Source organism: Maylandia zebra, unplaced genomic scaffold, assembly GCF_041146795.1.
Source record: "Maylandia zebra isolate NMK-2024a unplaced genomic scaffold, Mzebra_GT3a scaffold03, whole genome shotgun sequence".
Lineage (NCBI taxonomy): Eukaryota > Metazoa > Chordata > Actinopteri > Cichliformes > Cichlidae > Maylandia > Maylandia zebra.
In genome coordinates this window covers 2890509-2911993 of record NW_027490033.1, presented here as the reverse complement: position 1 = coordinate 2911993, position 21485 = coordinate 2890509, and the positions used below count along the sequence as shown (strand labels likewise).

Genomic DNA, 21485 nt, shown 5'->3' with positions numbered 1-21485 from the left:
TTCTGGCTTTTTATAGCAGATAACCTTCAAAATATTCTGCAGTCGATCAAAAACTGAAGCAAACCATGAAGCAACATGTGAACATGAGCTGATGCTGCTGAAGTGAAGCAAAGTTACAGAGGTTTGATTACAGACACAGCTGAGAGTTTGTAATCTGTCATCATTTTAAAAAGTTTCCATGGAACAGCAGAAATGAGGCTTTACTGTCAGAGGCCGACAGCACTGAACACAACAGCAGACTGGTGGCTAATAAACAGTGAATGATGCAGAAACAGATGTTTGAAGCTGTTCTTGGAGTACACTGAGAGAGAGAGAGCTGTGCAGGCAGGAACAGCCAAAGTCAGAGAGAATTCATGAGCATATTGATCAAACGTGAAGCAGAGTTTGGATCTTCTTTTGCTGCTGCTTCACTCAGTTTTGGTTGGAGACAGATGAAACCTGCAGCTTCAGGATCTGTGAGCTGTCCACTTTCAGCCCCGACGGCGTGTCCGTGTACGTGCCGTCGAGTGAACGATCCACGCTCTGTGTTTCCATCTTTGTGTGTTTAGCTGCTCTCATTTACTGTTTTATCTGTTTGCTGCTTGTTGAAATAGTTTGTGAGCTTTAACCTGAGATTCTGGCAAAATACATTTATATTAAACATCGATTCAGGATTGAATGAATCAACATCGTTTTATTCAAATTAAAACCATTTAAATGGGAACATGAATTTTTTACAGCCGCCTCTAATGCTGGGTAATGTCAGCTGGTCCATGTGCAGCTGGCTGTGAGGCTCAGGGAGCGTCGACAAAGTGCAACACTGAAAGAACATCATCCATAAATATTGAGTAAGAACTGGACTCTCATACAGCGAGACTCAAATGCCTTTAAACATCAGCTTATCCTGCTGATCCAAGTCCAACACTGAGTTTGTAAAAACATGTTTGTCAATCATTTTGTTTGGTTTCTGAGGAAAAAGATTCAATAACTTGCTGCTAATACACAACATTTCATCATATTTCCTCATAAGCCTCTTTTGTCTGACCATTTGATCCCATTTGAATTTGCAATAAAGGATCCACAGAGTTTGGTGACAATAATGACAGTAGATGTTTGTGTGAAAGTGCTGGAAGCAAATGAGTGTGTGATGTTCTTTCAGTGTTGCACTTTGTAGACGCTCCCTGAGCACTGGTCTCACAGCCAGCTGCACATAGAGACCAGTGTTGTTAGTCCAGGTCTATGGAACGCCAGGACTGCCATAATGAATTAATTAAATACACCATTAAATAATTAATTAAATGTGGCAATAATTAATTAAAATTGGAATTAATTAATTAAATAAATAGTTATGACACATGTAATTAATTAATTATTGACACATTTAATTAATTATTTATGTATTTCACATTTTAATTAATTATTGACACATTTAATTAATTAATTATTGACACATTTAATTAATTATTTATGTATTTCACATTTTAATTAATTATTGACACATTTAATTAATTATTGACACATTTAATTAATTATTTAATGATATATTTATTTATTTCATTTTGGCAGTCCTGACGCCTGGCTCTCGTCATGAAATAATTTTATCTGTCAGCCTCACCCATCAAACTCAGGGGGCGGGGTTAACGCTGCCCATGCAGCTTCTCTAACATTTGATTGGTTGCCGTGCAAAGTAAGTCAAAACAGGTCGATCCTAGATAATCGATTGCTTGTGTAGACTTGGGGCAGCCAGTTATCCCAGAATGCAGATCAAATCACAGGCCGTTTTTCTGTCACCAGCTACACTTTTAACAGTGTTTTAGCCGCGAATGTCGCGCCGTATGTCTGGTCAGGTTGTCAACATAGAACATGTTTGCAAAAGTGCTCAGATGTTTTCAGAGATTTCACTAGCTCTGCTAACAGTTAGCATGCAGAGCGCACCGAGGGGGTACATTAACCGGTTTGTTTACATATTCCACTCTCCGTGTTCCACATGTTGCATTCGCAGATTCTCATTTTCACCGAACGATCGTCTCTTTCCGCCTGGTCTTGTGTCTCTGTGCTTCTGTAACATAAAGAACGAGCTGACATTTTTCTCACGAAACCAGCGATCAGCTCAACAGACCCTCAGTTTACCTGCATGCATCCTCCTCCTCATCTGTCAGCTGTTTAACACCTGCTGCTAATTCAAGAAACACGCCTAGTTACCTGGTGATAGTCACAGTTTAACTGCACAAGATAAGTAAATATAGTATTTTCCCCGAGCGCAGAGCTGCTGGAGCTCGTTTCCTTACAGAGCACTTTATAGGCGAACAGCTTTATCAGCGGCTGATGTCCAATCACCGGCACACAGCTTTCAAACCTCAGCTGAGTTTTAGCTCTCAGTGGTTAAACGCTGGACTTCATTCACTCAGGTTCTGTCTGTCGGGTCACGTTTACTTCGCTGTTTTATTTACAACTGAGCAAATCGGTTTGGCTGAGGTTAAAGTTACGTTTCATAACTGCATAGTTTCACAGACGTTTAATGAACCACTGGCACATGTGTTAGACTGAACTATCATCTAAATATCATCTGTTTTTTAATAGTTATTCAACTGTATTCTAAGCACCAGCTGTCTGTTAGAATGTGATTTTTTTTCTGTCTGTTGGCAGAGGTATAAAAATGCGCAGGAAAATCTGACGTGCATGGCAAACTTCACCGACCATATTTAGGGAGGAATAAACACACATCAAACATAAATGAACCATTTGCCTGTCTCCATAATTGAGAGCATTTTCTCTTCTTATGTCAACACTCTCTCTCTCTCTCTCTCTTTTTTTTTTTTTTTTTTTGCTTTTTCGGTCATGTTATGTTTACCTGTCAAAGGCTTGTTACAAACTATGAAACATTGTGCAGACTTCTGGATGTTAGAAGAAAACGAATACTGCTCATGAATGAGACTAAAGGCAGGAAGGTGTCCTTTAAAACTAAACATGTTAATAGGACCTCCCTGTTTATATCATAGTTTATGATATAGCACGTGTATTTCAGTAATAGCCTGCTGAGGCCACTATACGTGCTGGCCTCATATCAAATGTGAAGGCAGACTGAGTCTATGTTTGACGTTTGTTTATATCTAATCTTCCTTTTCAAACATTTAAACAGCAGCGAGTCTGCAGCTGAGGGAATACAAATTCAAATTGTCGGAACAGGTTTGCTCGTTTCTTGGATTCATTTGGTGATTTATTAAATGTATAACTGTGTGGTGGGGCGTGGTCTGCGGTGCCGTGCAGGGAGGGCGGACGCACCTGCACGGCATCCTTAATCACGCCCGCCTAGTTAAAAACACGGGGACTGAGGGGTTTGGGGGTGTTGTGGTGTGGTGAGATGTAAATAAAGATGACTCTGAACGTTGCTCCGTGGTCCCGCCGTGTCTTATTCACGCCACAAACTGTTATTCTAATCTGCTGCTGAGTCTCTTACACTTTTCTTTATGCTGTATATTTTCACGTCTCTGGAATAGTTGGCAGTTAGATAGTCAGCTGGGAAACTTTGTGTTGACTCATGGAGCTGAGGATATCGTGGATATGCTGACCTCGCTGCGTGGTGTACAGAGCGAGGTCAGCATGATTAATATTCACAATAAAAATATTAGCCGAACATCATGAAGTCTGTATGTGTTTCATAGTGTCGAACAACCTTTGTACAGTTAAAGCCAGCAGTTACTACATGACGGAAACACCAACGTTATCTCTTTTATGTGTTTATACACAGGTCACGCTGATTACTGAACAAAAACCCAAAGATCAGATGTTAAACAGATTTATTTGCTCTCTCTCCTCCTTAAACATGTTTTTAATGTTAGTTATAATTCAGAATTGGCGACTGAAACACGTAGGACACATAAGAACATCAGGAAATAAAACACCGATAAATATAAGCTCAGTAAAAGAAGTCAGCGGGGGTTACTACAGCTGTGTACCGGGGCCTGCGCTTTGTTGGTGGGATTGCTTGCGAGGCGAGCGGGTCTATCCCACGCTTTGCCGTGAGACTGGGACGACATCTCCGAAATCATCGAAACACTTTTGCAAAGAGGCTGTATCTTGACAAACCGACCAGACACATGAAGATTAAACCACTACATTCTCGGCTAAAAAAATATTAAAACGGTATTTGGTAACACACAAACAGGGTTTTTCAAAGCTCAGTTCTGTTAGCTTCCACATGCCGGTTGTTGTGTGCTAGAAACAATGGCCACCAGGCCAAAGCAATGGTTTTGACTCGATCAGCGTTAACCCCGCCCCCTGAGTTTGATGGGTGAGGCTGACAGATAAAACTAGAAAAATTTGCATTTCCTGCGAAAATGCAGTGTGGATGCCTTAACGGCTGAAGATATCTGCTGAAAAAAGCTGAAAAAGTTGAAACAAAAAAAAAAAAAAAAAAAAAAATGCCCTGAGCAGGATTCGAACCTGGCCCTCCTGATCAAAGGGCAGCTATTTAGCTCACTGAGCCAAACACTTTCTCACAAAGAAAAGGTGGAGAGATTGACAATTGTGCTAGCAGAATTTGGGCAAAAAAAAAGGGGTGAAAATTCTGCTGAAAAGAGTTCCATCAGCAGAATTTCTGCTGAAAAGAGGTGAATGAGCAGAATTCTGCTGAAAAGAGTTTTTTTCTGAAAACAGCAGAAAAAACTGAAAATTTTGCTGAAAAGAGTTGAATGAGCAGAATTCTGCTGAAAAGAGGTTTTTGCTGAAAAAGAGCTGATAAAGTTTGGATTTGTGCTGAAAAGGGGTTAAAAAAACTGAAAATTTTGCTGAAAAGGGGTGAATAAAATGAAATTTGTGTTGAAAAGAGTTTAAAAAAAGTTTAACTGTTAAGTGAAAGAAATGTTGCCATAAGCTGGATTTGAACCCAGGCCTCCCAGTCTGAGAACGGATGCTTATCTCACTGAGGTAAAGCACAGCTCAGCCCATCATGCAAAATCAGTGACCACATTGATAATGTGTTCCATTCATTTCAATGGTCAAAAGTCATAACACACATCAGCAGAAATAGCAGAATTTTTTAAAGTTTAAACATAGCATTTCTGCTAAAACTTAGTATTTATACTAAATAATATTTTTTTCCTGCCAAATCATAGCATTTGTGCTGGAACACAGAAAGTTCCACCAAATCATACAATTTGTACTAAAACATTATTTATGATTTAGCAGAAACATTGGGACTTGGTAGAAATACTATGATTTACATGAAATACTTTGACTTAGCAGAAGTACTACAATCTAGGAAAAAAGTACTAAAGCATAGCAGAAATTCTATCATTGAGCAGAATTACTAGGATTTAGAAGAAATACTAAGATTTGGCACAAACACTGATGTGGCTCAAGAACCTTTATTGTGCAGTTATACTATGATTTGGAAGAAATACTATGTTTTAGCACAAATACTATGATTTGGCTCAAATACTATAACTATCCTCGGTCAGAAGGAGAGGCTGACATCCAGGGATTAGATTACCACAGGTGGAGTTTATTGCGGTCAGATGGATGGTACAGGGAGGTATGGCATACAGTAGGAGGATGTGGAGAGGTGATATGGTGTGGTTTCTATGATTAAGAACAGGGTATGCATTACAACATGCATACAGATTAAAGATTAAGAAAACTGGTAACAAATTCCTCCACTACAAATCAGTCTGATGCCACTTTTTACAGGGTTCCCGTTTACTAAGGCACTACCCAAAAGGCGCCACAAGAGGGCACTCCAACACAAGAGATGACCTATTTACACTGATGCACTTAGTAAACAGCCCCTACTTAGCCACTACATAATACAGTGATATTACAGTATACAAATTCACACGAATACTATGATTTGGCAGAAATACTATGACTGAGTAGTAATACTATAACATAACAGATTTCCTAAAAAAAACTATTAAATTGCAGTAATTCTATGACTTGGCAGAGATACTACGTTTTAGCACAAATACTATAACAACGCAGAAATACTATGACTTAGTAGTAATACTATAACATAACAGTTCAATGTTCTTGCACAAATACCACAATATGGCAGAAATACTATGTTTTAGCACAAATACTGTGATTTGGTATAAATACTATGATTTGGCACACATACTATATTCCGCAGATACACTATAACATAACAGATATGCTACAACTTAGTAGTAATACTATAACATAACAGAATTATTATTTGGGCACAAATACCACGATTTGGCAAAAATACTATGATTGGGTACAAATACTATGATTTGGCAATAATACTGCATTTTAACACAACTACTGAGATTTAATTGAAATACTATGATTTAGAAGAAATACTATTACTCCATACAAATACGATACTTTGGGACAAATACTATGTTTTGGTTCTAATACTATGATGTGCAACAAATACTATGATTTGGCACAAGTACTATGATTTAGTACAAATACTATGATTTGGCAGAAATACTATGCCTTAGTAGTAATACTATGACATAAAAGATATACTATGGTTTTGCAGACATACTATGATTTTGCACAAATACCATGATTTGGCACAAATGCTATGATTTAGCAGAAATACTATGATTGGGTACAAATACTATGATTTGGCAATAATACTGCGTTTTAACAACAACTACTGAGATTTGATTGAAATACTATGATTTAGAAGAAATACTATGACTCCATACAAATACGATGCTTTGGCACAAATACTGTGATTTGGCAGAAATACTATGACTTAGTAGTAATACTATAACATAACAGATTTCCTAAAAAAAACTATGAAATTGCAGTAATTCTATGACTTGGCAGAGATACTACGTTTTAGTACAAATACTATAACAATGCAGAAATACTATGACTTAGTAGTAATACTATAACATAACAGTTCAATGTTCTTGCACAAATACCACAATATGGCAGAAATACTATGTTTTACCACAAATACTGTGATTTGGTATAAATACTGCGATTTGGCACACATACTATGATTTGGCAGAAATACTATGCCTTAGTAGTAATACTATAACATAAGAGATATACTATGGTTTTGCAGACATACTATGTTTTTGCACAAATACCATGATTTGGCACAAATGCTATGATTTAGCAGAAATACTATGATTGGGTATAAATACTATGATTGGGCAGAAGTACCATGTTTCAGTACAAATACTATGATTTGGCAGGAATACTCTGGTTTAGCAGAAATACTCTGATTTAGCAGAAGTACTATCTTTTGGTAGAAATTCCTGCTAAAAGGTACTATTTCTGCGTTTTAGCAGAAATACTGTAATTTGGCATAAATACTATAATTTGGGATAAATACTATGATTTGGCACATATAATATATTCAGCACATATATTATAAAATAACAGAAATATTTGGCCCCAAAACCATGATTTTGCACAAATACCATGATTTTGCAAAAATACTATGAATTGGCAGAAATACTATGATTTAGCAGAAATACTATGATTTGGCAAAAGTACTTAGATGTAGTAGAAGTACTTTGCTTTAGCAGAAATACTATGATTGAGGAGTAATACCTAAACATAGGAGAAATATTGATACACAGACACACATACACAGACAGTAAAGGGAACAGGAGCTGTGGAGAGTCTGGGCTTGGTATATGTAGGTCAGTTAAATTAGCTGCACCTGCTGTAGTCAGCCCTTACACACACAGACACAGAGAGAGGTGTGAGTTTTCTTCAGTGTATTTCTGACATTCAGGATTCCCCTCGAACAAATGGCCATAATTTCCTAACCGTAGAGGCTAGAACGGTCATTCAGGCATCGTTTTATTCAGAAGAGATGAGGGAATCTTCAGGTCTTCATAATTCAGAGATAAAACATAAATTCTTAAAGATATATGACTTGTAATACACTGTAACTGAGTAGAGGCGAAGCAAAAACTGCCTTGACTTGCGCTCAAACAACCTTTGGTAACTCTAAATCTATATGGAGCATCAAAATCATTCTTTCACCGTAAGAAACAGCAGGCTTTGGTGAACAGTCATGGAAATTTTCAGGGCTCTGTGGAAATCCATCAAAAAGATATGACGAGAGAAAAAAGTGGTTCATTTCCAGAGATTGAAATCTGATGAAATCTGAGCGAGGGACAAATTTCCTACCCTCAAACAAGTCCAACTCATTTCAGAACGGTAATAGGTGAGAAAGAAATTCTTGAATTGTGAGCGTCAGGAGTGTCTGAACATATACGGGGACAAGCCTCATGTCTTAACTTCGCTTCGTTAAGGAGATATGACAATTTGAAAATGCCTCTCATTAGAGAAATCCAGCGGTGATTTTGAACAAACTCTCCATTGAGTTTATATGGAGAGTTTTCTGACTTTGTGTTACTCTGAGGAGATTTGCAAAATATCTATGAGTCCCACAACAATGATAGTGACATTTTCTGAAAGCCAGTAAAAATACCTACGTTTTGGTGTATAATTTGTGGGGCTTGAGTGGAAATTGAGCGAGTAGCAAGAAGTTGTTTGGACATGAAGAGAAAATTCAAACAGTTTCACTGTCCCCTCTGAGTTAATTGCATAGCAACCATAGCAACGCATGTATTTTCTGAAAAATCACAATTTTGCAACTGAAAACTCAAAGAGGGATAAGATTAAAACGGTAGAAGATCTGAAAAAGCTGAATCATACAGGAATAGCCAAATCATTTGAGAACATTTTAAAGTTTGAATGAAGTTTCTAGGTGAAAGTATGAGGCAGTAGTTAAGTTTCAAAGACAAGAAAGTTTTAGCAGAATTGTGGAAGTTTCCCATTCATTTCAATGGGACAAATTAAAGGAAAAAAGTGTAATATTTTAAAAAGTATAATAGTAATAAACACCAAAAGTCTTTCTGCTAATGGCATTAGCAGAAAGAGCAGAACAGTTTAGAGTTTGAACGGTGAAAATAGCACAAAAATTGTGGAAGTAGATCCACGGCAAAAAGTGTACGGAAACACCCGGAATAATAAAGAATAAAGAGAAACAGGAACTCAATAGTGTGGATGCCTATTAAGGCATCCACACAATTATTTCATGATGAGAGCCAGGCGTCAGGACTGCCAAAATGAAATAAATAAATATATCATTAAATAATTAATTAAATGTGTCAATAATTAATGAAATGTGTCAATAATTAATTAAAATGTGAAATACATAAATAATTAATTAAATATGTCAATAATTAATTAATTAAATGTGTCAATAATTAATTAAAACGTGAAATACATAAATAATTAATTAAATGTGTCAATAATTAATTAATTACATATATCATAACTATTTATTTAATTAATTAATTCCAATTTTAATTAATTATTGCCACATTTAATTAATTATTTAATGGTGTATTTAATTAATTCATTATGGCAGTCCTGGCGTTCCATACAGGTCAGAAGATGACTTGTTGGAATGAAAATGAGCTTGTAGTTTGTCTGCTTTAATAATGTGACTGGAAAAAGGTGTTGGACTTCAAATATGTCCATTTCTGTCACACTTCACCTTTAAAAGTGAAGCCATGTGGTTCCTGGAAGGAAAAACACGACTTTTTCAAGTCTTTGTCCTGTTTTTATGAGAAATGTACGACTTTAATGTGAAACATTCAGAGTTTTTTCTCTTGTTGTGTTTGTTTGAAGCTGCTTCCTGTTGGCTTCAGCTGTTTGGAGTTTCCATTTTCTAAACTTCTACATTCTGAACCTTCTTCAGCTCTGAACAGATGATGAAACACTGAATGATTTCAAGCACTTTGTCTAATAAACTTACATCTTTCATTCTTTATACAGATTGAAGAGCTGTGGTTTGTCAGAGATCAGCTGTGATTATCTGGCAGCAGCACTGAAGTCCAACCCCTCCCATCTGAGAGAGCTGGACCTGAGCTTCAACAGCAACCTGCAGGATCCAGGAGTGAAGCATCTGTGTGGTTTCCTGGAGAGTCCAGGATGTAAACTTGAAACTCTGAGGTCAGTCAGCATGTTTTAGTTGTGCTGAGATGAATATGATGTGAAAGTTGTGCTGACACTAAACTGCAGACATCAGGCTGATATTATACTGATCCACACTGAGGATCTTCATGGTAAAGTCTGTTTTCTTCTTCTCTGGTTTAGTCCATTGACTGCAGCAGAACAATGTTCACATTTCAAACCTTCAAAGAAGAAGAAAAATCCTCCACTGGAAAATTCACTGGGAAAATCTCAAACTCTTCATTGCACCTTAAAGTCTGTCTGACACTGAAATCCAAAGCAAAATGTGCGTTTGCTTTACAGACAGCAGTCCAACACAAACATACACACATCATCCAAAACACAGTCCAACATCCAAATCTCCTCCACTGCCAGCATGAATGATGGGAAAGAGAAGGAGCAACACTCTGACATTCAGGGTTAGAATGAGTTTCATCAAGCAGACTGTGAAGATCAAAGCTGCATTAGAAAGCTTACATGAATGAATGAGTGGACAGAAGTGGACAGAGATCATCTGAAGCACTTCAAAGGCTTTAAATCAGCACATTTCTCTTTATTCTTTATCAACTCTGTTAGTTTCTCTCAGTTTTCTGTGGAATGAAGCTAACAGCAGGCTAATAAGATGCTGACCAATAGGTTTCTATTAAAGGTTGTAATTTGTATATGAAAAAGTGCTTTGGCTCAGCAGGGATCAGCTTACAGGTAGAATACAGCTGCTGGATGGGATTAGCATGTCATAGCTATCTACCAAACTGCTAACTGGGGGATTTCAGGCCATCTATGGATCATTTTTGCTAACTGTTTATTCAGCTTAGGCTCACAGGGCTGCAGCCTGTGCCCTAGCTGTCATAGGGCAAGAGGCGTGGTCCACCTGCACAGGTGAGCAGTCCATCACAGGGCCAACAGAGAGCGACAGAGAAGCACTCCCTCACATCCACACCTACAGCCAATGTAGAAGCACCAATGAACCTAAGCAGCATTTCATTGGACTGTGGGAGAACATCCAACCTCCACAGAAAGACCCAGCTGACCAACAAGCTTCAACCTACAACCTTCTTGCTCTAAGGCACTAGTGCTAACCACTTTTGCCCATTTCAGCCCAAATCCTGCATCTTCCTGTTTCTGACTCCAGGCCAGCTCCACTAACACTTTCTCATCAGACACTGCCACCTAGTGGAGGAAGTCTTAGTTCCATTTGAAGCTTCAGATTACAGTTAGTTCCTTTATAAAGAGGTGGAGGTGGTGGGGCCACAGCACCATCATCACTGAGTGCCATAGGACACTTAACCTTTGTTTCCATATGCTGGGAACTTCCTGTTGTTCCAAGGAGGACTGGAAAATGTGTGAAAATCTCCCAGTCAGTTCCTCACAGCACACTTCAATCATTTCCCTCCCACAGCATCAGGACCAGGGCTTTTTCTCTCTTTGGTCCCACTAAGAGATTTCCACACAAACACCTCATCAGTGGGACTCTCAGAGCTACCAGCCCTTTGCTACAATCACAAAGCTCTTCATTGAAATCAATGATATCAAAGCTGGAATCAAATGAGTCCAAGTCTTCTGCTGATTCAGCATCACATTCATCTTTGCTCCTTGTTCTGCATCCCCACCATGGACTTCATTCCTTTCCAAGCCAGCCTTGAGTGTCCTTTATTCAGCTCATCCTCTGCTTTACTTTTACACCTGATTTTAGCTGCTTTATCTCTCTTTCAACAGGTTTCTGTGCCTCAATCTTTTTCTTCTCTCCCTCATAACAAGACAGCTTCTTCTGCCTGAGAACATGTTGGAGTGATTTACTAATCCAGGGCTGCTTATTGGGGAAAATACTTCCTGTTTGCAAAGTAATCCCCATTTTTCCCAGAAAGAAATGTCAGTAGAAATCGATGATCTAAGTGAGAACATGAGCCTTTAAAAAGTCCCAGTGGGTGCAGTCAAAGCAGTCCCTCAGTCCCAGTATAGAGTCTTTGGTCCAGACTGGAACAACTGTGTGCCCAGTTTGAGCTCTCTTCAGTGCTGTGACCTGACAGACCCAGAGGGGCCATCACATCACATTTAGAAGCTCCCCTGATGGAGCCACAACACATGTCCAATACTTAGTCTGTCTTGTTGGACCAACTGGAAGAAATGATTCAAGGACTTAGTCACAGAACAGAGATTCAAATCTCCAAAATCCAACTGGCTGCATCAGGACATATAGTCTGAAACTCTGCACAGTTTCCTGTTTGAAGCTGCTTCCTGTTGGCTTCAGCTGTTTGGAGTTTCCATTTTCTAAACTTCTACATTCTGAACCTTCTTCAGCTCTGAACAGATGATGAAACACTGAATGATTTCAAGCACTTTGTCTAATAAACTTACATCTTTCATTCTTTATACAGATTGAGTTTCTGTGGTTTGTCAAAGATCAGCTGTGATTATCTGGCAGCAGCACTGAAGTCCAACCCCTCCCATCTGAGAGTGCTGGACCTGAGCATCAACAACCTGAAGGATCCAGATGTGAAGCAGCTGTCTGATCTTAAGAAGAGTCCAGACTACAGACTGGAGACTCTGAGGTCAGTAGAGTGATGGAGTGAGTGGGTGGTGCTGTCAGCAGTATTGTACTAAACACAGTCAGTATGAAACAAAGATCCAGTGTTTCCTGTAAAGCTGCAGCTTCTCAGTGAAGCTGTGAGAGGAGAACGGTGACAGGCTTCAGGATTGGACACAAACACTTCCTGTTTCTCACCTTTATGGTCACCATAGTAATGGCTGACACGCTCTGATCAAACACTGTCAACAGCCAATCAGCTCTCTGAACAAAGCAGCACGCAGACCAATGACTGCATTGATTTCCAAGTTTAAAGCAGTGAAGAACACAGTCTGTAGGTGAGGAAGAATTTAGTGAGAGCAGATGTTTGGATGGAATTCCTCCAGTTAACAGCTGGAACCGTCCATCTGGATTGTTGGGCTTGTTGTTGGGGTTCCTACAGAGCTCAGAGTGGACACACCAAGGTTCTTCTAATGAATGAAAGTCCAAACTCAAACTAGGAGGGAAAAACATTTTCAGCAACTTCAATAAAAATCCAAAGATTAGAAAAAGTGAAGCAACAATGAGTCCTAGTACAGTCCCAGCACTGACGTCCCTGCTGCTCTTTATACTGGATGTGCTGCATCACTGACTGACAGCTGATGAAGAGTCTCTGGAAACACTCGTTTATCTCCTCTGCTCTTCCTCCTTCTCTCTGCAGGAACTGGTGATGATGGTAAACAGGACGGTGTGTGTGCTGAGAGAGGAGCAGCTGTGTCCTGATGATCCAGAGAGGTTGAAGCAGCAGCAGCTTGTGTGTAGAGACGCTCTGACTGGGCCATGTTACTGGGAGGTGGAGAGGAGAGCTTCATCCAGCAGTGACTGACAGAGGAATGAAGTGCAGATGACTGTCAGTGCTGCAGAGTGAACTGCTCTGAGAACAGCTCCACTGTCAGACACAATGTAGAGTCCAGCATCAGCCCTGTGTGTCCCTCTGGATCTGACAGAGGATCATCAGTGTATCTGGACTGCTCTGCTGCTGCTCTGTCCTTCTACAGTCTCTGCACAGTCTCTGTCTCACTCTGGAAAGATTTTACAACTTGTTGTAATTACAGAACGTTAATATAATATTCAAACATGTGATCTTCTCTTTATTTCTGAATCTTTACCAAATAAAGAAAAACCAAACTAACAAACAGAAGCTGTCGTGTCCTTTTTCACCACATCTGTGAATCTTTTCTGTGTTTTTCCTCTTTTCCTCCTTCCTGCAGCTCCATCTTCATCATTCTGTGTCCAGTATATGTGAACACGTCCAAAGCATCTGAGCCTCATGTTACCCGTTTGTGTGAGTTACGCCTGTCGTTGTGTTGTGGTGTATAAATAAGGGGCAGGAGACAGCGCTGGATCTCTGAGTTCTTTACTCTCAATTTCTGCAACATCTGCAATATCTAGAAATGCAAACCTGTGAGCTGTGTGTGTTGTGCGTCTGCTCGGCCACCTCTCCTCCGGCCGTGCTGGAAGCAGCTGTGCGTTTGACAGTTTTATCGACTCGACAATAATCGAACAAATTAAATGTTCAAAAATATCAACTTAAGCACTTCAAAGTCAACAAAAAGCTTAAAACAATGAAATAATATTTCACTGACAAAACAACAGCTCATAAGAACGATACACAAAATAATACAGAAACAAACAAATAAAAGTTATTAACCAGGATCCATGTTTTTGTCACAAACACTGAATCAGCTGATTCACTCTTTATGTTTCTGAGTTTGTTTTGTGATTATAGTTCTGGTTTCTGTTTCTGTGTCTTCACTGTGTCCCACGTCTCCTTACTTTGGACTCTGTGTTATATTTCCTGTTTTACTTTGACAGTCCTGTGTTACTGTTTCCTGTCTCGTGTGTGTAATTGGTCCCAGCTGTGTTTCCCTCCTGTCTCCCGTTCCCTGATTACTAAACTGCGTCCACGCCGCCGGCGCTCCTCTCCACAGCTGGATTCCAGGATTTCAGAGCATCCAGCTGTGGTGAGTGATGGAGACACTTTCTCTGCTCCCTCAGTAATCAGGACAGTTTATTGAACATCAGAGGACATAAAGGACTGTTTTTCACCTGCCCGTTCTGAACCTGGACATTAAAGACTGCTGGCTTCAAGGACATTAATCCCAGTGTCAGCCAGCCAATAACAGCCTGTGTTTTTCAGCTCTTTAGGAGTCAGAAATGAGAAAGACACAGACTGCTAACCGCTCCCTGCAGGAAATAAGCTCCGCCTCTTCCTGTCCTGTATATGAGTGATTCTGACATGAGACACAATGAGTTTCCTGTTTATTGTGACTTAAAGCGAGCAGCAAAGACACTAAACTGTGTGTTTCCAGCTGAAGCTGCTTTTTGTGTTGCTCCCACAATCCTGTCTGAAACAGTCAGTGAGGAAAACTCAGTTTATGCTTCCAAGCTCATTGTGAGAGGGCACATTGTGTTCCTGCAAGTGCTGATTTTGTCTGCATCCCTGAGTTTAGTGAGCTGCCTCCAAGGACTTGTGAAGCCCAGTGTGTTAAGGCTGCATCTCCCAGATGTTTCCAGCACAGACGATAAATGTTCCCACAAAGGCTCAGCCAAAGACGGTTTGATTTTCTGAGTGTTCGCCTCAAGAGATTGCTCAGTGAGCACCTGAGTGTTTCTGGGACATCGGACACTAACTGGAACTTCAAGTCTGGTTCTGAAGCTGCACATGCAAAGACTGTTTCTGGTTGTAGAGACCTGGCTGTTCCAGGGATTGTAACCTCCCCAGAGGCTGAGCTGCTGACCTCAGCTGACTCTGGAGCCTTGAAGGTAACTAAGTTTGCACCGCTCGGGTGAGCCATCTCAGCTGCAACAGCCTCCACAGAGAGCTCACGCAAGCTTACCCAGCCTGCTGAGGATTTTATGCTGCTGCAGCCCAAAAGGCATCCTGAGCTGGCTGACAGCCACCCACAGCTTCAGCTGCCTCAGCCAGGGGTCTCCACACCTGCTGGCCCTGCATCTGCTCTGACTGGGGGCTCCGGAGAGCCGCGCCAGCCATCCATCTCTGCTGGGGCTCCTGTTTGAGAATGTAGGAGTGTAAACTTCAAATATCTGCTCGGTTTGTCAAGATATCACATATTTGAAAAAGTGCTCTGACGTTTTTGGAGACGTCTGTTACCCACCATCTGGATAGCTAACCGGGAGGTCGAGGGTCATTAGAGCCGGCGAGAACAGCGGACTCCCGGCACATCGTTTTTGGACCCCCACGGCCTTTGGCTGTTCAGGTTTAAACATGATATATAAGTCACTTAGATCACGTAAAAATGTTATCGTTTGGCTTTTTTCAGTGTTGTTTGTTTGGTTTGGCTGAAGTTACAGTTTTCACACAGCTGAATAAACGTCAAACAGAAAAGTGATTAAACAGAAGTGTGAGACGGTCGAGAGTTTACTCCTGTGTCCTGTTAGATTTTAGACAGCAAGGAGCAGACGGCTGAGTTTATTAAACTCCACCGAGACAGCGGTGACGTGGATCTGAAGGCCAGACCGTCACAGCCGCTCACTTCCCGCCTACCCGACCTTTGAAGGACCCGGCCCACGTAGACCTTGAAGGCCGGGTCCTCAGGAGGATGCAGCCTGTGAATTTGGACACGCCGTGACACATGATGTTCTACAGCTGATGTGTTTAAATGAGCTCTACAGGTGAACAGACTTATTAACGTTACCAGCATAATAAACTGTCCTGTCACTGAAGGTGTCTGCCCAACAAGGACGTGGTGCTGAATGCATCCAGACCCCTGCTGACTGTCTTTGCAGCTTCGGTCAAAGGTACAGTGTCCACTGTGACCCTGAGAGCAGGACACAGCCAGAGGTGAGTCAGCAGTTACAAACTAAATGCTGCTGACATGAATCAAACTGCTGGATAACCCACTGCTCATGAAAATGGCACCTTTCTGTTGCTTTTTGAGATTACTGAGAATATTTGAATTGTGACTCAGATGGCAGATCCAGGCTCTCAGCCTCCAGCTGAAACTTCCAGTCCTCCCCCAGCCAGAAGCTCTGATGCTGGGCTGAGAGACTTTGATCCTTCCCTGGATCCAGAAATCCAGGAGGGAGAAGGAGAACAGGACCTCCTTCCTGATCTGGAGAGGCCTGAGGGAAAGAAAGATGGAGCAGACAGAGCTTTGAACAAATCCAAACCTCCTGAGCTTCACCTCCACAAAGGTGCAGACACTGATGCACAGATTCACATGTGACACCTGCAGCGTCCAGCTTGTGCCGCTGACATTATCTCCACTCTGATACAAGCCTCATTCACTCGCTCACACACGTTCATACAATCACCTTTTCCTCACAGTCACACACATGAATGTAATGAGGGGAACTCGGGTTCACTGTCATTCCTCAGGATACTTTGATATGCAGACTGGAGGCTCTGTGGATGAAACCACCGACTGTCTGAAGCACTCTGAAGTCTTCATGATGGACTTCATCCTGATTAACACTACAATACTTGTTAGAGGCCTTTTATATGTAATAATATTCTTTTCCATTAAAGCTCTGAACATTCTCACTCTTTCTTGACCAGGTGTGACAGGTGAAGGACACCGGCGAATAGGAGGACAGAAGCTGAGAGCCATTAGTCACATGACTTCAGCTGCTGCTGCCTCACCAACCACTGGCCCCTCGGTGAGTCTAGAGTTACAGCAGTGACCACAGGAAGTGCACACGTGTGATCTAAAGCTACATGTGGGCCTGTGACCATCAGTCTTCTCACTGTGGTAGACGGGTTTGTGAGTCCCTGTGATGCTGGGAGTGTCCAGGACAGTCGCTCCTGATCGGGTCTCTCATGGAAAGCTGGTCCCAGGAATTCCTGGAAAATTCCTCCACAAAAGAGAACTGGGAACATAAGTGCAGAGTGACAGAGGTGCTCAGCAACCCTGCTGTTATATGGGAATAGAACCAGAATAGTCGGCAACCACTTGAGTTAAGTTAGCCAAAGAGATGCGACTCAGACTGACTTCATCATGTTGGCAACGTGTCTGCATTGATAAACTCCAGTTATTCACAAATCAGAGAATAATTCCAGTCGTTCAGAGACAGATTGTGATTGTTTGGAGGATGTAATCGTTTCCCTTCAGGGAGCGTGTTGGACGCTCAGTGTCCGGGTGATTAGCTGGCTGATGCAACTACTTAGAATCAGTTTGTGAATATGAAGAAAATCAGTGCAGTCACTGGACAAACTCTGATTCTTCCTAGTTTCACTCTTGTTTCAGTCCAGTGTGACTGAGGTGGTAAAAAATGATCTGACTTTTAGCCACACAGCTGTCTGCTAGAGAAAAAGCCTTTGTGCACAACTTTCTTAAAGGCAAACGGCACCATGTTCACTGCAGCTGCAGCAAACGCAGCAAAGAGTGAAAGTTGGACTGAGAATGTTGTGACTGTTTCATGAGAAAGAGCAGGAAAACAAGCATCACACACCCAGACACAGTGCTGGGATTAGAATTAGACTTTAGAGCCAAATGTAGGACAAAAGCTTTAATATGAAAGAGGAAAACCCAACAACAGCCAGAGCATGAAGCTCAAATCTATACCAATCACCAAGAAAGCTGACAGGCCTGTGACACGTCAGAGACGCCGTTCAAATCATAAAGAAGTTGGTTTATTGACAAAATGTAAAAAACCAAGATAATCAAGTCAACCTTCAGTTTCGAGTGAGTAGACCAATCAGGCACAGCAGCAGCTCTAGAATAAGCAACAATTTGATGTATTACAAACAACCTTTCATATACACACATACATATGGCTCATATGCTGTTTAAAAAGGCCTCAAAGACCCAACAGATTACACAAAGTACAAAAACACTTTCATTCAGACAACAGTCAGCTGTGCACGAGACAGAGAGCCGACTACAGTTAGTAACATGGACTCACTTTGTTTCAGACACGACACAAAGTAACACAAAGCCACAAAGAGCAGAAACATCAAAAAGGAGGCAGAGCAGCAGCAACTCTCCATGAGCTGTGAGGCTAACAGCCACCCACACTTCCTGTGATGCATAATGAAAACAACATTAACCTGAAGGATGATAACAACAGAAAGAAGTCTAAGCTAACGTTACACAGCGCTCACACAGCGCTGACTGTACAGGCCTCACACAGCTACGACCTGCATCCACAACACCTGATTCTACTGAACACAAACAAGTTAATGATATATGAGCAATCCAGGGAAGGCTTCCAGGAAGGTGAGGATCCAAAGACAGCTCTACAACAGCATCAGTCAGCAACAATGTTACTAATCACTGACTCTTTCATCCTTTTATACTCAATCAAAAAGTGCTGTGTTCACATTAGTTTCTGCTGAAATCCAGAGACTGAAAATGCGTCTTTTTAAAGTTTGAATAAACTGACTGAGCTTCTCACAAGTCCAACCGTGAGGAACACTTCCCCCCATGACACATCACAGGACAACGTCTCAGTGGAGGGGGGACAGTAGCTCAGTTTAGGCAGTCACTCTCAGAAGGTCAGAGATGGACAAATTCAGCTACAGAAACATGTGGCCATTTTTTTAAAGCCATAGAGCATATTACAGACGACACAAAGAGCAAACACTGTAAACTTCTAACCACAGACCTCACACAGCTCACACACGTCAGAGTGAAGCTGTCATTTCCTGAAGCTTCCACACAAGAGAACTGGCAACAAGGTGGAGTCCTCATGGATCACTAGCAGAGAAATGTGGGTGGGTGCCAGACCACATGGACTCGACTCACTTTATTTCATACAAAGGAGCAGACTAATGCTGTCATCCTTAAAGACTAACTAGAAACAAGCAGTGCGCTCGCATCGACTCGACTTGTTTTGCAAGTTTGAAGTGAGATGGTACTTTGGAGTCAGCCTCCCGAGATGATGGCTGGCTGGTTTTTGAAAAAATCTCATATTTATACAATGAGCAGCAGACTTTCCTGACTTGCAGAGGTCAACGTCCTCCTCAGTCATGCGCCATGAGTGGCACAGATACTATTCATCAAATAACTAACATGGCCTTGATTGTTACTCCAGAGACTTATCTGCGATGTAGCTTTATAGCATTTTCATTAGCAATCGTATGATTTGTGTTACAATGACCTTTGTGGACGGGCCCGGACCCCCAGGCCTCGTCCGTGACGCCGACGGTGAGCGCAACGTTTTTGTTTTCTTGCGCTTAAAATAACCTGATCAGCGTTCTGCGGACGGTTTGTTTACATTTCTCACATCTGTGATTGTTCACCCGGGTTGGACACGAGCAGAGAGGGCTTTCAAGATGAAAAAGCCAACGTGAAACTTTAACGGACGACAAAGTTTTTCAATCAAATCTCCGTCACACCCTTCCTTGACCTCATCACGTTATCCACCTTAGTCAAGGAACAGTGGTTCGGGAAAATATGCATTTGTTTTTTGGACTACTTTAAAACGTATCTCAACTAGTGATGTGCGGATCAATACTGAAATATCGATTCCTCCGATACCCGTCATTGTGTCCGGCCCCTTGGCGTGCACACTCACAACAATGGCTGAGCGTAAACAGAGTCATGTGCAGACGTATTTTACCTCCACGAACAGCTGAGACGTGGTTTGCCATACATGTGGCAAGAATGTGAGGTGTTGTGGTAACACCGCTGACCTGGTCAAACACCTCAGAGTGAATCATATCACAGAATATGACGAGCGTATGTTGAGGCGAACTGAAGAGGAGGAGAGGGAGAGGTGCTGCCAGGGCGAGACAGACGTCTCTCACGGAGTCCTTTAATGCTGCAGGCAGGCAACAAATAGCCACAACTTCAGGTTTTTCATTTCTATATGATAATTCTGCATCATTAAGTGATAAGAACAAGTAATCTGATGTCCTGTGATCATTACGACGCTATAATTTGAGATAAAATAAAAGATAGAGTAAAAAAAATAACTTTTTGTACAGAGTATCGTATCAGATCAGTATCGTCGATACCACCCTGAACTTTACTTGGTATCGGATCAGAAAGGAAATCAGTGGAAATCAAATCCTGCTTCTACAGGTGTCCAGTTCATTCACTGACATTGAAAGTTACTGCTGGAGAGGGTAAGTGACGGAAGGAGAGGTAAGTGACGGAAGTGATGTTGTAGGTGACGTCAGACGCCGGAGATTTTGGCGGAGAAAAAGCAAATGGTAGCATAGAGTTTAACAAAGGTTTTCCAAGCTTCAGTATTTCCAAATATTTTCCAAATATACTAATCAATTGTCATATAACTAACAACATCTGTTTTATCATCTCTAACACCCTGGAGGACAACGGGGAGAGTTTAGACGCTCTCCAAGATTACATCGACCGCTGTTTTCAAGATTTAGTAATGCATAAGGCCCAGAGTGCATCTTCCCCGGCCAAAATCGAGACGCCGTCATCGAAGAGAAGTCGCCAGGCAGACTCCCCCGGTACAACATCGCCTGCCGGCAAAGACATCGCAGAAATCCTGGAGTCCATCGACAAGCGATTGTCCAGTTTCGATGCGAGGCTGTCCCTGGTGGAGATCTTACACCGGGAATTTAAATCTCTGAGAGAATCCCTGGAATTCAGCCAGCGGCAGGTGGAAACGCTTGCCGCTGAAAATGCCACGCTACGGGAGTCGGTTAAATCTCTCACCGATAACGTGACCCAGCTAAACATTGAAAATAAAAAAATAAGAGTCCGTTATCGATTTACAAGCCCGTAGCATGAGAGATAATCTTGTGTTTTCTGGTATTCCAGAAACTGCCGGAGAGGACGCAGAGGCAACGGTGAAAAGCTTCATTAAAATCCACCTGAAGCTGCCGGAGGACACCGTAAAGAACATCGACTTCGATAGAGTACATCGCTTGGGGGGCGTGAGGTCGCGGACCGGGAGACCACGGCCTATTGTGGCCAAATTCAGCCAATTCAAACAAAAGGAACAGGTGAAGAGTCGCGGCAGAGAGCTGAAAGGAACGGACTTCAGCGTGAACGACCAGTTCCCCAAAGAGATCCTGGAACGACGCAAGGTCCTGTTCCCA

General features: G+C 41.6%; 1 protein-coding gene across 2 annotated transcripts in view; it reads left to right on the top strand.

Annotated features, from left to right (window-relative positions):
- The window catches only part of LOC112432436 (protein NLRC3), a 3307575-nt gene that overhangs the window by 469448 nt on the left and 2816642 nt on the right, over positions 1 to 21485 (top strand). The window contains exon 17 of one of the 2 annotated variants that reach the window (XM_076881152.1): positions 9766 to 9942. The exons of the other annotated variant lie outside the window; for it this stretch is intronic. Coding sequence (XP_076737267.1) covers positions 9766 to 9942 — 177 coding nt within the window. The remainder of the gene's footprint in view (positions 1 to 9765; positions 9943 to 21485) is intronic. 2 annotated transcript variants of the gene reach the window in all.